The 18454-nt window shown below is 42.0% G+C and overlaps 1 protein-coding gene across 1 annotated transcript; it reads right to left on the bottom strand.

Annotated features, from left to right (window-relative positions):
• Window positions 1-513: 513 nt before the first annotated feature.
• RPP25 (ribonuclease P/MRP subunit p25) lies at window positions 514-3516 on the bottom strand. Its single transcript, XM_073650787.1, has 2 exons — window positions 3054-3516; window positions 514-1951 (listed from the first exon to the last, which is right to left on the bottom strand). The coding sequence occupies exon 2, from the start codon at window positions 1948-1950 to the stop codon at window positions 1426-1428; it is 525 nt and encodes a 174-aa protein (XP_073506888.1). The 5' UTR covers window position 1951; window positions 3054-3516; the 3' UTR covers window positions 514-1425.
• Between the last annotated feature and the right edge of the window lie 14938 nt (window positions 3517-18454).

Raw genomic sequence — 18454 nt, 5'->3', positions numbered from 1 at the left:
ACCTGTGCTGAGAACAATGACACACTAAGTGCACAGAACTGTCTATTACTGATCACTGATTATTCTGTGGGCTTCGTAAGCATGAAAGGCTTGTCTAAACAGGCAATTAGTAGCTGATTGACTGTAGTTTAATGCCAAAAGTTTGGTTGTGTTAACCAGCTTTTAAAGTGCAAATGCACTACACGATTATTGGGAACGAGTGTTCTAAGGAATACTTTTAATCACAATTATTGGTCAACGTAAGCAGGCTGCCAATCAGTCGAAAAACAAGCAATACGATCGATTGTGTGGTGAAATGATATTTTGGCTGGAATAAAAAAAATCAAATCTTCATTCTCGGCAGCACACCATCCTGTGTAATCAAGACCTGTATTGCCATGATTAATGACAGTCTATGCACACGGAACAATTTATTACTGATCGTTCTGTGCTCATCATGAGCATGGACGGCCTGTCTATACAGGCTATTAAACGACCACTGCTCAGCAAACAAGTAGCCCTTAGGCAGGCAAGTATTGAAGTTGATAAGCTTTAATCAGGAAAAATAGACAAGTGTAAAGATAAGAGTGATTTTGATAAGAAATTGTGATGGCTACATAACTGGGTAAGAAGATTTTCCAAAACGACAGGTCTTGGGTGGGTAAGGGGGTCACTAAATATGCAATGGTTAGTACCTCCTAAAAGGGGTCCAAGAAAGAACAACCAGCGAGTGGGACACCCAATTCTCATTGATGCATGTGCAAAGACAAGCTCACTTAATCCAATCGCACAGAATACCTATGGTAGGACTCATTGTTGAAAGGCATCAGAACTCACAATGCACCTCAGTTTATGCATACAGTATAAAGCTACATAGTCACATAGTCACACGGGGTGCAAAATTAGACAGCTGGCTTAAATGTTATGCCTGATTTGTATAAATTGCAGTATCATTCTCTACATACTCATTTATAATTAGGTTGCTGAATATACGTAGCATATTTCATATTTTGGGTTTAATATATACACCGTGCTTTATCTTAGTATAATGAAGAATTGTATTTGTGCAGCTGAAAATGTTCAAAATTGTTTCAAAAATCTTTAATGAATTCAATAGAAAGTAGAACATTTCTAATTGTTTAATATAGGTAGTATTGTGCTCATATGTAAATCTCAACTATATTCAGATTTTTTTCTATGGAAATATTGCAGTGGGAAAGCTAGAATATTATCAAATGTTAAAAGGAACAATGGATACCAAGTAATAGCTGGGATTTTGTGATTTTTAGTTCTACAATCATTGCATTGACTACAACTGTTTTGCCTGGTTTAAATTTGAATGGTCACTGATGCAACCCAAAGTATTGTCATTCTTTCCATTAGTTTGCAATTGGTATATAGCATGGATATTCGTGAGGTATTACCACAATGTTTTTTCAAGTTTTATCAGTCTTCACTTTCACTAGTGAAATTTGTCTTTCTCTTCTTTGGATCTGATGAACCATGTAATTCAAGTATCCTCTTTCCAGTCTCTCCTGTAGGAAGATTTTCAGGGGGTTGGTAACCATCTTCTTGTGGATCCAAGGGATACTTAGACAGTAGTATATAAATGGAAGGACGATTTTTATAAACAGTTATACATGGGACTGGGTTCTTAATGACTGGCCCCTTCTGCTCCCATTCTTCCTGTAAAGTTTTGTACTGTATCTTGGTGATTTGATGGAGACCACCTACTTGCCTTTTCAATATTTCCGCACAGGTAATGGCTTTAGTAACAGCTTGACCATAGGCTCCAAAGATAATCTGCCCAGTTCCCTCTGATGCCATGTAAGATAATGCATAGCCAACTAAATTACGGATTTTGCTGCCTTCCTTTACCCTCATCTGCGCCACGTGTGGATGAAGGTCCTTGAATGGTAGAGATTTCCCTTCATCTTCAACAATAATTTTCACCCGACGTAAGTTTTCCATTCTGAACAAAGAGACAGGATATAATTTGTAAGTATTTTCCAGACACAGAATGAAATGAACTAGAGTAGAAATAATTTATTTTAAAACAAACAGGTCACCTTTTGACTGAATATCTACCTCAGCTGGAAGATGAATGACAGCTGCTAAGAAAGCTCGGAGGGAATATGAACTCTCTCTGCTAATGACAACACATGAATGCTAAGCAAATGTATGCCTAATACTCCAAGAGACAACACGCCAAATGTCCAACCAAGTACAGACGATAGATATCGAGACCATGCAAAACCAAGGAAATTGTCTACTGTTAATAATGATTAATATGGAAATACGACTGAGAAAGAATATATGTATTTCTATGATCATTATGACCAATAATATTTTCTATCATCCTGCATTGCAGTCTAACTTGAATATATGTAAAAACATGAAAAGGGTACAGGACCATCTTCAAAATTAAGTGTTTGCAATTGTTAAAATGTCATATTATATTGTTTTTGTTATGACTTGCGAAAAGTACTTAGTATTAACATATATATAGAGAGAGAGATTCGAAACGCGAGTCGGGTGTATGTTGTTCCAGACGTCTGCTTGATATCTTTTTATATATTTCTTTGTAGTACTTTAAAGACTCGACATTATTTATTTATGTATTATTTTTATCTGTGCAGTTATCAACTATTTCATTGTTTGTTTTGTCTTCCAGGTAGCATTTTTTATGCATTTTCTTCTCTATATCCAATACACATAGGATGTAGAATTATGGAGCGTCTTTTATAGGTGTTTAGATAAAATTATTGTAAGACCTATAAAATATAGGGGTCATCTTAGGTTAGTACTTGCCGGCTCAATTGGTAGTACTGTTGTTATTCAGCACTGGGGTCCTGGGTTTGAATCTGACCTGCATCAGTGCTTCATAGAGCCAACAGGGCACAATTGTGGGGTGTGGGTTTTTGTGGTTCCCGTTGCTATGAAATTGGCACAAGTGTGATAACTTGGGCTACATCCATTGGATCATGGGTCCCATTGGAGACATGGGCTAATGTGAGTGCGTTTGCTGTGCAAAATATCTACAATGGCTTATAAATAATAAAATAAGCACTTACTTGGTTCTTTAGGCTCCTTATGTTCCTGAGAAAAAATCTCCAAGAATGCGTCTTTCCGTGAATTTCTGGCTATGAGTAAGGGACATACGACTTCACAGAAAGTTGCCTGGAGCTGTTCAAGTATTCAGAGCATTTCTGTTCTTTAATTTCTTAACTTCTGCTTTTCCTTTATGATTTTTATGTGCATGCTCCTCTTAGCAGTCTCTATTGACTAGCACCTACCGAGCTGAGGGATTCTGTTATCCTCTAGCATTATCAGCAAATAGGAGGTGTTGAGCTCCTGTCACTTCTCCTTCTGTGCTCCTAGCTCTGTGACCACACTGCTGTGTCTGATGCACTTAGTCAGAGACCCTCCTCCCTCTTCTTCTCTATACTGAGCTCTACAATAGTAGCTGCGAGGGGAAGAAGCTTCAGGGCTGTTACTTCAATTCAACCACTTTGCTAGTGGAATGGAAGAGCATAGAGATTATTATCTTTAATTATACCCCTAGTATATAGACAGGCTTAGCCGAGCTGTATAATCATCTTGTCTAAGTTGCATTTTCACTCTCTTACCTTCTTTTCAGCTTTGCTATCTGCCTGTTTTTTTATTCTAAAACCTGCATCTTCTTAAATCCGCTCTTCCATTCCACAGCTAAATGATTCTCCTCCAAAGCTGCCTTCCCCCTTGATAAATAGGACTTACAGTACTTTCTTGTCGGTATCTTCCACTGCCCTAATCTTTCTCAATAAGCCCTTTTTGTTCATTTTGCTTCTTCATTGTCATTATAGTAAACACTAAATTTTAGACTTTTTGGCTTTCTTCTTCTTTTTTTTAGCTTGTCAAGTTCCACTGTTAAGAACTTTGTTTTACAACCCCACTCTTATTTTTCCGTCTTGAAGATCTGGTGAAAGGAACCTTTGATATATACCTTTGCCAGTTGTTATTGTATAGTCACAGATTGGCATCCTGTGTTAAAAAAAACTATACCACTGTGCACACTTCTTTTACTGGATGCCTCGGTTTTTAATTGTGCAGGCTGCAGCATTATTGCATGTAGCAAAAAATTTGTATCTCTGACATATAATGGTCTGACATTATCCAAAAAGCCACTCTACGAACCTATGGGTACATTTGATGTATCTGCCAGTAGTTTAGGAGGGACCTACAATGAGACCACCAGGTGCTTTAGTCATGCATTACCCCTGTTATGCGAAATTTTTAGCCAGGTCTGGACAGTTGCTTAAAATTGCCATGAAAAAATTAGGCAACAGACCACACCAAACAGTGGAATGGCTCATCAGGCAATTATCCGAAAACTTTGGAACCTATGAAAATGGAGAGACAAAGTAAAAAATGGCTGTAATGCCTAAACAGTTTATGCAATATTTTTGTAAAACCCCTTAAAGTTTTTTTCCCCAAAATGTTAAAAGGCTTTTCCCATAATATCAATCACAGCTCAGAGGCTTAAGGTCCTAAAATAAATAAAGTTGTCACATCTAATCAATTTCCAAAAGTGCTTGCTGATCCAGATAATTACACCAAATTACCCAAAGGGCAAATAGATCCCATCATAAGGGATGTTAAAACGTGACTTTTATTTATTCAAATCTAAAAGAGGTCTTAGCAGATAGATAGATACCTGCTATTCTGCTACAGTGGACATTTCTTCTTACGTTGCAGAGAGACAGTGCATTCGTGATTGCCCAACCTCACTGCCAGGCTAGATAGGGGCACTATGCTCCCGCTTTTGTCAACAGAAGAGCATCTGCCCTTTTCTCCAACTGCGCCATGCAGCTGTGTTACAGACAAAATAAAGCAAGCTCAGAAATACCAGCCGCTAAGTCATCAATGGTTTTTCTCATTTAAAACATGAATATTTATGTGCATATTTGTTAACCATTTCGCAACCCTGGGATTTTCCGTTTTTGCATTTTCGTTTTTTGCTCCCCTTGTTCCCAGAGCCATATCGTTTTTATTTTTTTGGTCAATATGGCCGTGTGAGGGCTTATTTTTTGCGAATTGTACTTTTCAACGCCATTACTAGTTTTACCATATTGTGTACGGGAAAACGGGAAAAAAATTTCAAGTGCGGTGAAATTGCAAAAAAAGTGCAATACCACAGATGTTTTTTTACATTTTTTTTTACCACGTTCACTGAATGCTAAAACTGACCTGCCATTATTATTCTCCAGGTCATTACAAGTTCGTAGACACCAAACAGTTTTTTTTTATTTAAGTGGTGAAAAAAAATTCCAAAGTTTGCAAAAAAAAAAAAAAATGGCACCATTTTCCAAGACCGGTAGCGTCTCCATTTTTTGGGATCTGGGGCCGGGTGAGGGCTTATTTTTTGCGCGCCAAGCTGAAGTTTTTATTGATATCATTTTGGGGTAGATTCGATGTTTTGATCGCCCGTTATTGCATTTTATTGCAATGTTGCGGCTACCAAAAAACGTAATTCTGGCGTTTAGAATTTTTTTCTCGTTACGCCGTTTACCGATCGGATTAATTATTTTTTTATATTGATAGATCGGGCGATTCTGAACGCGACAATACCAAATATGTGTATGTGGGTTTTTTTTTTATTATTATTTTATTTTGAATGGGGCAAAAGGGGGGTGATTTAAACTTTTATATTTTTTTTCATTTTTTTAAAAACTTTTTTTTTTCACTTTTTGCTTGCTTCTATAGTCTCCATAGGAGACTAGAAGCAGCACTTGTCTGATCACCTCTGCTACATAGAGATGATCAGCAGATCACCTCTATGCAGCAGAAATTTTCCTGTGCTATGAGCGCCGACCACTAGGTGGCGCTCATAGCGACCAGCTCATGACAACAAATGGAGTCTGCTTCAGACCCAGGGTTATCATGCCAACCCATCGGTGACCCGCGATCATGTGACGGGGTCGCCGATGGGTGGGGTAAGTGACGCGCATCCGGTTTGCGCAAGTTAAATGCCGCTGTTGGAGATTGACAGCGGCATTTAACATGTTAACAGCCGCGGGTGGATCGCGATTCCACCCACAGCTGTTGCGGGCATATGTCAGCTGTAAGAATCAGCTGATATGTGCCCAGTTCAGTGCGGGCTCAGCGCCGGAGCCCTCACTGAACCGGGGGTTACAGCCTTGTGCGTACAATTACGGCACAGACTGTAAAGGGGTTAATGAATGCATTCTATATATAAATATAATATAAATACATGTGACTTTTTACTGTCTGAAAGAGTCAGGCCACGTTCACACGTTCAGTATTTCATCAGTATTTTACATCAGTATCTGTAAGCTAAAATCAGGGGTGGAACAGAGGAAAAGTATAATAGAAACATATCATGAACAAATGAGAAAAAGGAAGACACTCACCAGTCTGTATAAATATTCCTTCTTTATTTCTTCATATTAAAAGTTATAACAAGCAGGTGTGTATGTCGAATTAATTCAATGACCCGTTGACGCGCGGATAAGCACAAAACGGCAATCGTCAACATAGGTGTATCATACACACCACTGTTAATATGAAGAAATAAAGAAGGAATATTTTTACAGACCGGTGAGCGCCTTCCTTTTTCTTATTTGTTCATGAACTGTTGATTACTGCACGGAAGATAAGCACCCGATCGAGTGGGATAGGTGTTAGTCCTGCAGGTGGAGTTTACACGGGTGCAGAGGTGCCGGTGTTTCTTATTCCTTTGATTATTGGATAATAGGATATTATTATTATTATAATATTATTGGATAATAGAAACATATCACCAATTCTGCATTGTTTTCTCACTCCTGGTTTTGGCTTACAAATACTGATGTAAAATACTGACCAAATACTGAATGTGTGAATGTGGCCAAACTGTTTATGTTGCCCACCGTAACCAATCAGAGCTTAGCTTACATTTTTAAACAGTTCAATTAAAATGGAAGCTGCATTGTGATTGGCTGCTGTGGGCAACATGACAGGTTTTAGAGCTAGGAGAGGACACATAAAGAGAATGGCCCAGATTCATCAAGACTGGCGTGCACATGCCTCTTAATTAATCCAGGGTGTCTGAAAAGTGGTGTGCGCCTCGTCACAAATCTTCCTTCAGTCCGGGATTGGAATAAGATTTTTGGCGTAAGGAATGCCCCAGTCATCATGAATTTGATGATTGGGGGGTTGTTATGCCCCTTTTCCTCCCTATCTCCGCCCACTTTGTGAGAACTGGGCAAAGTAAGCGAGAGAACAGCAGAAGTTGTAAAATTTTGTGATTTTTTTTCAATGCTTTTTACCCCAGAATTCTGGCGTAAAAGCTTTGATGAATCAGGACCCATGTATCTAAAACACATACAGAACTGGAGAACGGAGGGTCAGAAACCTTTACACAGAGTGCTTGGGAAAGACAAGTATTATATTTATTTAGGGAGCCTGAAGAAGAAGCTGTGTAGCTGAGTTGGAGAGGTTATTATAGAGACTTTGCAAAAAATATTGGATTCTTGGATAACCCCTTTAAGTTATCACCTATTCATCCCAGTGATCCTGAAAATAAGGCTCTGGAAGCCAGGAAATGAGGAGCTCCATCTTGAATGGAACGGAGCTGCACATGCCTGAGCATCACTCTATTGATTGTCTTTGAGACTACTAGAAATAGCTGAGCACTGTGCTCGGCTTTCTCTGACAGTCCCATAGAAAATGAATTTGACTAAGTGCACACTCCGTCTGCGCATGATTTGCGACTGTTTGACAGTTTTAATACATGTGAGGAATGCCTAAGAAACAGGCATCCCTCACATGTATTAAAACTGTCAAACAATCGCAAATCATGCGCACGGAGTGATGAAAACATAAATCCCGAGCACGCTTAAGATACTTGGAAAACACCCGAGCATGCTCGTAAATCTCGAGTAGCATATCCTGTGGGTAAGGGGTGACTTACTATCTTGGAAATAACCCTTTAAAGATGAAAGTCTATACATCTTGAAGGCTTTGTACTAGTGTACAAAAACTAAATTATGAAAATTCTGTCACTGTCCAAATACTGGACCCAACTAATTGTGAAAGGATACTTAGGTATGTTAAAGTGGGCGCAAGGGCACTTTGAAGCTTTTAATGATTTGTTAAGGAGGATCTGTAAAATTTTCCTCACATATAGAACAAAAATAGGTAAAGGAAAGAACACTCTATGACCCTATGAACACAATTGATGTACAGTATGGAGATTTCTAGGTGCATACAGCAAATGGGGACCTGAAAGCCATTTACACATACAGTGGGGAAAATAAGTATTTGATACACTGCCTATTTTACAAATTTTCCCACCTACGAAGAATGGAGAAGTCTGTAATTTTTATCGTAGGTACAGTTCAACTGTGAGAGATAGAATAAAAAACAGAAAATCACATTGTATGAATTTTATATAATTAATTTGCATTTTATTGCATGAAATATGTATTTGTTACAATAGAAAAACAGAACTTAATATTTGGTACAGAAACCTTTGTTTGCAATTACAGAGGTCAGACGTTTCCTGTAGTTCTTGATCATATTTGCTCACACTGCAGCAGGGATTTTGGCCCACTTCTACGGATCTTCTCCAGAGCTTTCAGGTTTCAGGGCTGTTTCTGGGCAACATTGAGTTTCAGCTCCCTCCAAAGATTTTCTATTGGGTTCAGGTCTGGAGACTGGCTAGGCCACTCCCGGAACTTGAGATGCTTATTACGGAGCCACTCCTTAGTTGCCCTGGCTTTGTGTTTCGGGTCATTGTCATGCTGGAAGACTCAGTCACAACCCATCTTCCATGCTCTTACTGAGGGAAGGAGGTTGTGGGCCAAAATCTCATGATATATAACTCCATCCATCCTCCCTTCAATATGGTGCAGTTTTCCTTTGCAGAAAAACACCCTTAGAGTATTGTTTCCCTCACCATGCTTCACAGTTGGGATGGTGTTCTTGGGGTTGTACTCATCCTTCTTCCTCCAAACACGGCGAGTGGAATTGATGCCAAAAAGTTCTATTTTGGTCTCATCTGACCACATGACCTTCTCTCATGCCTCCTCTGTATCATCTAGATATGGTCATTGGCGAACTTCAAACGGGCCCGTACATGTGCTGGCATGAGCAGGGGGACCTAGAGGATTTTAATCCATGAAGGCGCAGTGTGTTACTAACGGTAATGTTTCGGACTGTGGTCCCCGCTCTCTTCAGGTCATTGACCAGGTCCTCCCATGTAGTTCTGGGCTGATTCCTGACCTTTCGCAGAATCATCCCCCAAGAGGTGAGATCTTGCATGGGGCCCCAGACCGAAGAAACTTGACAGTCATCTTGTGTTTCTTCCATTTTCTAATGCTTGTACCAACAGTTGTTGCCTTCTCACCAAGTTGCTTGCCTATTGTCCTGTAGCCCAACCCATCCTTGTGCATTTTGTCCCTGGTGTCCTTAGACAGCTCTTTAGTCTTGGCCATGTTGGAGAGGTTGGAGTGTGATTGATTCAGTGTGTGAACAGGTGTCTTTTATACAGGTAACTAGTTCAAACAGCTGCAATTAATACAACTAATGAGTGCAGAGTAGGAGGGCTTCTTAAAGAAAAACTAACAGGTCTGTGAGAGCCAGAAGTCTTGCTGGTTGACAGATGATCAAATACTTATTTCATGCAATAAAATGCAATTTAATTATTTAAAAATCATAAAATGTGATTTTCTGGTTTATATTTTTTAGATTCTGTCTCTTACAGGTAAAGTGTACCTGCAATAAAAATTACAGACCTCTCCATTCTTTGTAGATGGGAAAACTTACAAAATCGGCAGTGTATCAAATGCTTATTTCCCCTACTGTATTGAAGGCTTTGTACTGATGTGCAGAGACTAAATTCTGAAAATTCTATCACTGTCCAAATACTTTTGGACCCAACAATAAGTTAAGGAGGTCTAAGTATTTTAAAGAGGGTGCAAGAGCACTTTAAATATTTTTTTACTTGTTCATAAAGAGAGAAATCTGTACTGTAAAGTAAAATAAAGCAGTGTGAATATGGCCTATATATACAATCCATATATGTAAGCCTATTCGTTTGGCACTTGAATTGCCCACAAATTTATTGATCAGGCAATTATTTATATGGAAAAAGTTCCCTATAGCAATTATTGATGGAATAGATTTTCTTCCACCAGAAGTAACTCAATTGCTTTGTTACCATAGATGCAACGATTAACCACATAAACAGAATAATCTTCAGCTCTCTGTCTTAATTCTGTTTGCAAATGAAGGGTTTTAAGGTTTTTATTCTAGTCTTGAATATATTTAAATATTGTGTAACCATTGTAAAATATGGCCTCCTGGCATATACTAGGGCAGAAGCATACAAATTGATAATTGAAATTTTCTGATGCTTTTTTATGTTTTGTACAGTCTCGCATTTAATGCTTCTGAGAATTTATTGATTCCATCTTTAAAGGGAAGTTATCATCGGAAAACGAGCTACTGTTTAAATAAGGTTTTGATTTATGTTTTTTTTTATTTTGTCAATGTTTTTTTCATACCTTGATCTTTATTAAAATACAAAATTAGTAATCTTACAAGTTTCACACTGGCCGCTGGAGCTTTTTTAGACTCAGATTTCCTGCCCTCTCAGGAAGAGTTTTCAGCAAGGTTCTTTACCAATAGAGGCAAGATCATACTAGGTGATGTCACACCTGACCCTGCTTCCCCTCCCTTCACAATGACCTTTGTACATGCTCTCGATTTGGTCGCCCCCCTCACACATACCAAAGCTCGCACAATCAACAGACAACCCTGGCACACCAGCCTAACTAAAGAACTGCGACAGGCCTCCAGGGTTGCTGAGCGTAGATGGAAAAGGTCCCACTCCAATGAGCACTTCATCGCATTCCAACAGTCCCTCACTACCTTCAAGTCCACACTCACTGCAGCAAAACAAACATACTTCTCATCTCTTATTTCCTCCCTGCCTCACAACCCCAAACAACTATTCAACACCTTCAATTCCCTCCTCCGTCCCCCAGTGCCTCCTTCCTCTCCTCTTATTTCAGCCGAAGACTTTGCCTCATTCTTCAAACAGAAGATTGACACCATCAGACAAAGCTTTTACCTAAAGCCCCCACAGCCCCTCCCCACACCTACTCAACCCTCCTCCTCCAAAACCACATTCTCCACCATTACGGAAGATCAACTTTCCTCTTTACTCTCCAAATCACACCTCACCACCTGTAAACTTGACCCAATCCCATCCCACCTCATCCCAAACCTTACCACTATCTTCATCCCAGCCCTAGCCCACCTCTTCAACTTGTCACTAACAACTGGTGTCTTCCCCTCATGCTTCAAACATGCCTCAATCACACCCATCCTCAAAAAGCCCTCCCTTGACCCATCCTCTCTGTCTAGCTATCGCCCCATATCACTTCTCCCCTATGCCTCAAAACTACTGGAACAACACGTCCATTCTGAGCTGTCCTCCCACCTCTCCTCCTGCTCCCTCTTCGCCGCCTACAATCTGATTTCCGACCGCACCATTCTACTGAAACTGCACTGACCAAAGTTACCAATGACCTACTAACCACCAAATCTAAGCGACTCTATTCTGTCCTCCTCCTCCTAGACCTGTCACCTACCTTTGACACGGTGGACCATTCCCTCTTACTAAAAACTCTCTCATCTCTCGGCATCACAGACTTGGCCCTTTCCTGGATCTCCTCATATCTAACAGACAGGACATTCAGTGTCTCTCACTCACAGACCACCTCCTCATCTCACCCCCTATCTGTCGGTGTCCCCCAAGGTTCAGTTCTAGGACCCCTGCTCTTCTCCATCTACACCTTAGGCCTGGGACAGCTCATAGAGTCTCATGGCTTTCATTATCACCTCTATGCTGACGACACACAGATCTACCTCTCTGGACCTGATATCACCTCCTTACTAACCAAAATCCCACAATGTCTGTCTGCTATTTCATCCTTCTTCTCTGCTAGATTTCTAAAACTTAACATGGACAAAACAGAATTCATCATCTTTCCGCCATCTCATTCAACCCCCCCAACTGACCTATCCATCATAGTCAATGGCTGCCCACTGTCCCCAGTCCCTCAGGCTCGCTGCCTTGGGGTAACCCTGGACTCTGAACTCTCCTTCAAACCACTTTTCTGAGAGGAGGAAACCTATTCCTCCACCGTGCTTGCCGTTGGGGCGGGGGGTATGGGAGAGGTGGAATCCGCCATACGAAAGTGCAGCAGGAGAGGTTGTGTCGAAGGGGGTGAGCCAGGTTTCACTGATTCCGAGGAAGGAAAGCTTGTTAGTGATGAAGAGATCGTGAATGTAGGAAAGTTTATTGCAGACAGAGTGAGCGTTCCATAGAGCTCCTGTTAGTGGAACTGGGGAAGCGGGGGCTGGGCGGATGGGTGTAAGGTTAGAAGGGTTACGAGAGTTTGGGATAGATCGGGGGTAGGAGGTGGAAGTGAATGTAGGGATGTGGTAAGGAGGGCCAGGATTTGGAGAGATGTCGCCGGCAGTAAGGAGGAGCAGAGAAAGCGTTATTAGGTGGGAGCAGGAGAGGGCATGAGGTGGCTGTCTGTGTTTGGAGACAAAGGATTGTATGTTGTGGAATAGCTCTGAGGAAGAGGTGAGATGGGTGGGGAGAATGGAGGGAGAGATGAAGAGTTCCTTTCCAGGTGTAGGGATTAGGGGTGGTTGAAAGAAGTGAAGGATTAAGGGGGTGAGAGTGAAAACAAAAACAAACATTGTTTACTGTGACTTAGTATCCAGGTACCTTCAGTTCACTTCAGGTTCAATTCAGGATTAATTCAAATTTCAGACACTTCAGCTCATGGACACTTAAGCTGAGGGACACAGACTTCAGTCTGACACAGACTCCTAGTTCTCAATATATGGCCTGTAAGAGGAATGGATAAACAGAGATGCTGATTAGAGTGCGGTGGTGGCCGGTAAGGTACAGTCTGCATGCATCATATTATTCAGGATTAATTCAAATTTCAGACACTTCAGCTCATGGACACTTAAGCTGAGGGACACAGACTTCAGTCTGACACAGACTCCTAGTTCTCAATATATGGCCTACAAAATGCATTCAGCTGTGAACCAGAGGGGAGTGGTCTGTGCTCATCTTGATCAGCTGATTAAGGCTGAACCAGATGTAGGATACTCAAAGGTTCAGTAAACAAGGTCATAAATGAAAGTGGGGGGTGGGTAGTGTAACTTGGGTCACGTACCATTAGTATATAGTAGGAGCAGAGAGATATAGGGAAGGCTGCATGGAAATCAGGATGGAAAAGTTGGGTCACGTACCATTAGTATATAGTAGGAGCAGAGAGATATAGGGAAGGCTGCATGGAAATCAGGATGGAAAAGTTGGGTCACGTACCTGTAAGAGGAATGGATAAACAGAGATGCTGATTAGAGTGCGGTGGTGGCCGGTAAGGTACAGTCTGCATGCATCATATTATTCAGGATTAATTCAAATTTCAGACACTTCAGCTCATGGACACTTAAGCTGAGGGACACAGACTTCAGTCTGACACAGACTCCTAGTTCTCAATATATGGCCTGTAAGAGGAATGGATAAACAGAGATGCTGATTAGAGTGCGGTGGTGGCCGGTAAGGTACAGTCTGCATGCATCATATTATTCAGGATTAATTCAAATTTCAGACACTTCAGTTCATGGACACTTAAGCTGAGGGACACAGACTTCAGTCTGACACAGACTCCTAGTTCTCAATATATGGCCTACAAAATGCATTCAGCTGTGAACCAGAGGGGAGTGGTCTGTGCTCATCTTGATCAGCTGATTAAGGCTGAACCAGATGTAGGATACTCAAAGGTTCAGTAAACAAGGTCATAAATGAAAGTGGGGGGTGGGTAGTGTAACTTGGGTCACGTACCATTAGTATATAGTAGGAGCAGAGAGATATAGGGAAGGCTGCATGGAAATCAGGATGGAAAAGTTGGGTCACGTACCATTAGTATATAGTAGGAGCAGAGAGATATAGGGAAGGCTGCATGGAAATCAGGATGGAAAAGTTGGGTCACGTACCTGTAAAAGGAATGGATAAACAGAGATGCTGATTAGAGTGCGGTGGTGGCCGGTAAGGTACAGTCTGCATGCATCATATTATTCAGGATTAATTCAAATTTCAGACACTTCAGCTCATGGACACTTAAGCTGAGGGACACAGACTTCAGTCTGACACAGACTCCTAGTTCTCAATATATGGCCTACAAAATGCATTCAGCTGTGAACCAGAGGGGAGTGGTCTGTGCTCATCTTGATCAGCTGATTAAGGCTGAACCAGATGTAGGATACTCAAAGGTTCAGTAAACAAGGTCATAAATGAAAGTGGGGGGTGGGTAGTGTAACTTGGGTCACGTACCATTAGTATATAGTAGGAGCAGAGAGATATAGGGAAGGCTGCATGGAAATCAGGATGGAAAAGTTGGGTCACGTACCATTAGTATATAGTAGGAGCAGAGAGATATAGGGAAGGCTGCATGGAAATCAGGATGGAAAAGTTGGGTCACGTACCTGTAAAAGGAATGGATAAACAGAGATGCTGATTAGAGTGCGGTGGTGGCCGGTAAGGTACAGTCTGCATGCATCATATTATTCAGGATTAATTCAAATTTCAGACACTTCAGCTCATGGACACTTAAGCTGAGGGACACAGACTTCAGTCTGACACAGACTCCTAGTTCTCAATATATGGCCTGTAAGAGGAATGGATAAACAGAGATGCTGATTAGAGTGCGGTGGTGGCCGGTAAGGTACAGTCTGCATGCATCATATTATTCAGGATTAATTCAAATTTCAGACACTTCAGCTCATGGACACTTAAGCTGAGGGACACAGACTTCAGTCTGACACAGACTCCTAGTTCTCAATATATGGCCTACAAAATGCATTCAGCTGTGAACCAGAGGGGAGTGGTCTGTGCTCATCTTGATCAGCTGATTAAGGCTGAACCAGATGTAGGATACTCAAAGGTTCAGTAAACAAGGTCATAAATGAAAGTGGGGGGTGGGTAGTGTAACTTGGGTCACGTACCATTAGTATATAGTAGGAGCAGAGAGATATAGGGAAGGCTGCATGGAAATCAGGATGGAAAAGTTGGGTCACGTACCATTAGTATATAGTAGGAGCAGAGAGATATAGGGAAGGCTGCATGGAAATCAGGATGGAAAAGTTGGGTCACGTACCTGTAAGAGGAATGGATAAACAGAGATGCTGATTAGAGTGCGGTGGTGGCCGGTAAGGTACAGTCTGCATGCATCATATTATTCAGGATTAATTCAAATTTCAGACACTTCAGCTCATGGACACTTAAGCTGAGGGACACAGACTTCAGTCTGACACAGACTCCTAGTTCTCAATATATGGCCTGTAAGAGGAATGGATAAACAGAGATGCTGATTAGAGTGCGGTGGTGGCCGGTAAGGTACAGTCTGCATGCATCATATTATTCAGGATTAATTCAAATTTCAGACACTTCAGCTCATGGACACTTAAGCTGAGGGACACAGACTTCAGTCTGACACAGACTCCTAGTTCTCAATATATGGCCTACAAAATGCATTCAGCTGTGAACCAGAGGGGAGTGGTCTGTGCTCATCTTGATCAGCTGATTAAGGCTGAACCAGATGTAGGATACTCAAAGGTTCAGTAAACAAGGTCATAAATGAAAGTGGGGGGTGGGTAGTGTAACTTGGGTCACGTACCATTAGTATATAGTAGGAGCAGAGAGATATAGGGAAGGCTGCATGGAAATCAGGATGGAAAAGTTGGGTCACGTACCTGTAAGAGGAATGGATAAACAGAGATGCTGATTAGAGTGCGGTGGTGGCCGGTAAGGTACAGTCTGCATGCATCATATTATTCAGGATTAATTCAAATTTCAGACACTTCAGCTCATGGACACTTAAGCTGAGGGACACAGACTTCAGTCTGACACAGACTCCTAGTTCTCAATATATGGCCTACAAAATGCATTCAGCTGTGAACCAGAGGGGAGTGGTCTGTGCTCATCTTGATCAGCTGATTAAGGCTGAACCAGATGTAGGATACTCAAAGGTTCAGTAAACAAGGTCATAAATGAAAGTGGGGGGTGGGTAGTGTAACTTGGGTCACGTACCATTAGTATATAGTAGGAGCAGAGAGATATAGGGAAGGCTGCATGGAAATCAGGATGGAAAAGTTGGGTCACGTACCATTAGTATATAGTAGGAGCAGAGAGATATAGGGAAGGCTGCATGGAAATCAGGATGGAAAAGTTGGGTCACGTACCTGTAAAAGGAATGGATAAACAGAGATGCTGATTAGAGTGCGGTGGTGGCCGGTAAGGTACAGTCTGCATGCATCATATTATTCAGGATTAATTCAAATTTCAGACACTTCAGCTCATGGACACTTAAGCTGAGGGACACAGACTTCAGTCTGACACAGACTCCTAGTTCTCAATATATGGCCCGTAAGAGGAATGGATAAACAGAGATGCTGATTAGAGTGCGGTGGTGGCCGGTAAGGTACAGTCTGCATGCATCATATTATTCAGGATTAATTCAAATTTCAGACACTTCAGCTCATGGACACTTAAGCTGAGGGACACAGACTTCAGTCTGACACAGACTCCTAGTTCTCAATATATGGCCTACAAAATGCATTCAGCTGTGAACCAGAGGGGAGTGGTCTGTGCTCATCTTGATCAGCTGATTAAGGCTGAACCAGATGTAGGATACTCAAAGGTTCAGTAAACAAGGTCATAAATGAAAGTGGGGGGTGGGTAGTGTAACTTGGGTCACGTACCATTAGTATATAGTAGGAGCAGAGAGATATAGGGAAGGCTGCATGGAAATCAGGATGGAAAAGTTGGGTCACGTACCATTAGTATATAGTAGGAGCAGAGAGATATAGGGAAGGCTGCATGGAAATCAGGATGGAAAAGTTGGTTCACGTACCTGTAAGAGGAATGGATAAACAGAGATGCTGATTAGAGTGCGGTGGTGGCCGGTAAGGTACAGTCTGCATGCATCATATTATTCAGGATTAATTCAAATTTCAGACACTTCAGCTCATGGACACTTAAGCTGAGGGACACAGACTGATACTTCCCTCTCAGCTGCCTTTAAGCTTCTATCCCTCACTTCCTCCTTTGGTCTTACCCAGTGGTCTTCCACACCCACCCACAAAGACGGCCACACGCTGGACCTCATCTTCACCCGCCTCTGTTCCCTATCTAACCTCTCTAACTCACCTCTCCCTCTCTCTGACCACAACCTACTCACATTCTCTTCTCTCTCCTCCCCGGGGCAACAATCCCCACTCCACAAACTTGAATACCCTCGTAGAAATCTCAAACACCTTGACCTACACTCTCTCTCTGAATCCCTCCTCCCTCTTACAGACATTAGTTCCTTACATGATGCAGATGCTGCTGCCACTTTATACAACACCACAACAGCTGCAGCTCTCGATTCGGTCGCCCCCCTCACGCATACCAAGACTCGCACAATCAACAGACAACCCTGGCACACCAGCCTAACTAAAGAACTGTGACGGGCCTCCAGGGTTGCTGAACGTAGATGGAAAAGGTCCCACTCCCATGAGCACTTCATCGCATTCAAACAGTCCCTCACTACCTTCAAGTCCACACTCACTGCAGCAAAACAAACATACTTCACATCTCTCATATCCTCCCTGTCCCACAACCCCAAACAACTATTCAACACCTTCAATTCTCTCCTCCGTCCCCCAGTGCCTCCTCCCTCTCCTCTTATTTCAGCCGAAGACTTTGCCTCATTCTTCAAGCAGAAGATTGACACCATCAGACAAAGCTTTTGCCTAAAGCCCCCACAGCCCCTCCCCACACCTACTCAACCCTCCTCCTCCAAAACTACATTCTCCACCATTTCTGAAGATCAACTTTCCTCCTTACTCTCCAAATCACACCTCACCACCTGTAAACTTGACCCAATCCCGTCTCACCTCATCCCAAACCTTACCACTATCTTCATGCCAGCCCTAGCCCACCTCTTCAACCTGTCACTAACAACTGGTGTCTTCCCCTCATGTTTCAAACATGCCTCAATCACACCCATCCTCAAAAAGCCCTCCCTTGACCCATCCTCTGTGTCTAGCTATCGCCCCATATCACTTATCCCCTATGCCTCAAAACTACTGGAACAACATGTCCATTCTGAACTGTCCTCCCACCTCTCCTCCTGCTCCCTCTTTGACCGCCTACAATCTGGTTTCCGACCGCACCATTCTACTGAAACTGCACTGACTAAAGTCACAAACGACCTACTAACCGCCAAATCTAAGCGACACTACTCTGTCCTCCTCCTCCTAGACCTGTCATCTGCCTTTGACACAGTGGACCATTCCCTCTTACTACAGACTCTCTCATCTCTCGGCATCACAGACTTGGCCCTATCCTGGA

This window comes from Phyllobates terribilis, unplaced genomic scaffold (assembly GCF_046119375.1).
Source record: "Phyllobates terribilis strain yellow unplaced genomic scaffold, ASM4611937v1 Scaffold_11__3_contigs__length_659146591, whole genome shotgun sequence".
NCBI classification, from domain to species: Eukaryota; Metazoa; Chordata; class Amphibia; order Anura; family Dendrobatidae; genus Phyllobates; species Phyllobates terribilis.
Note: the sequence above shows the minus strand (reverse complement) of the source record. Positions and strands in the feature narration are given on the sequence as shown.

Excerpts from the sequence above, each read along its gene's own strand:
- RPP25 (XM_073650787.1), bottom strand. The coding sequence starts at position 1,950 with ATGGAAAACTTACGTCGGGTGAAAATTATTGTTGAAGATGAAGGGAAA.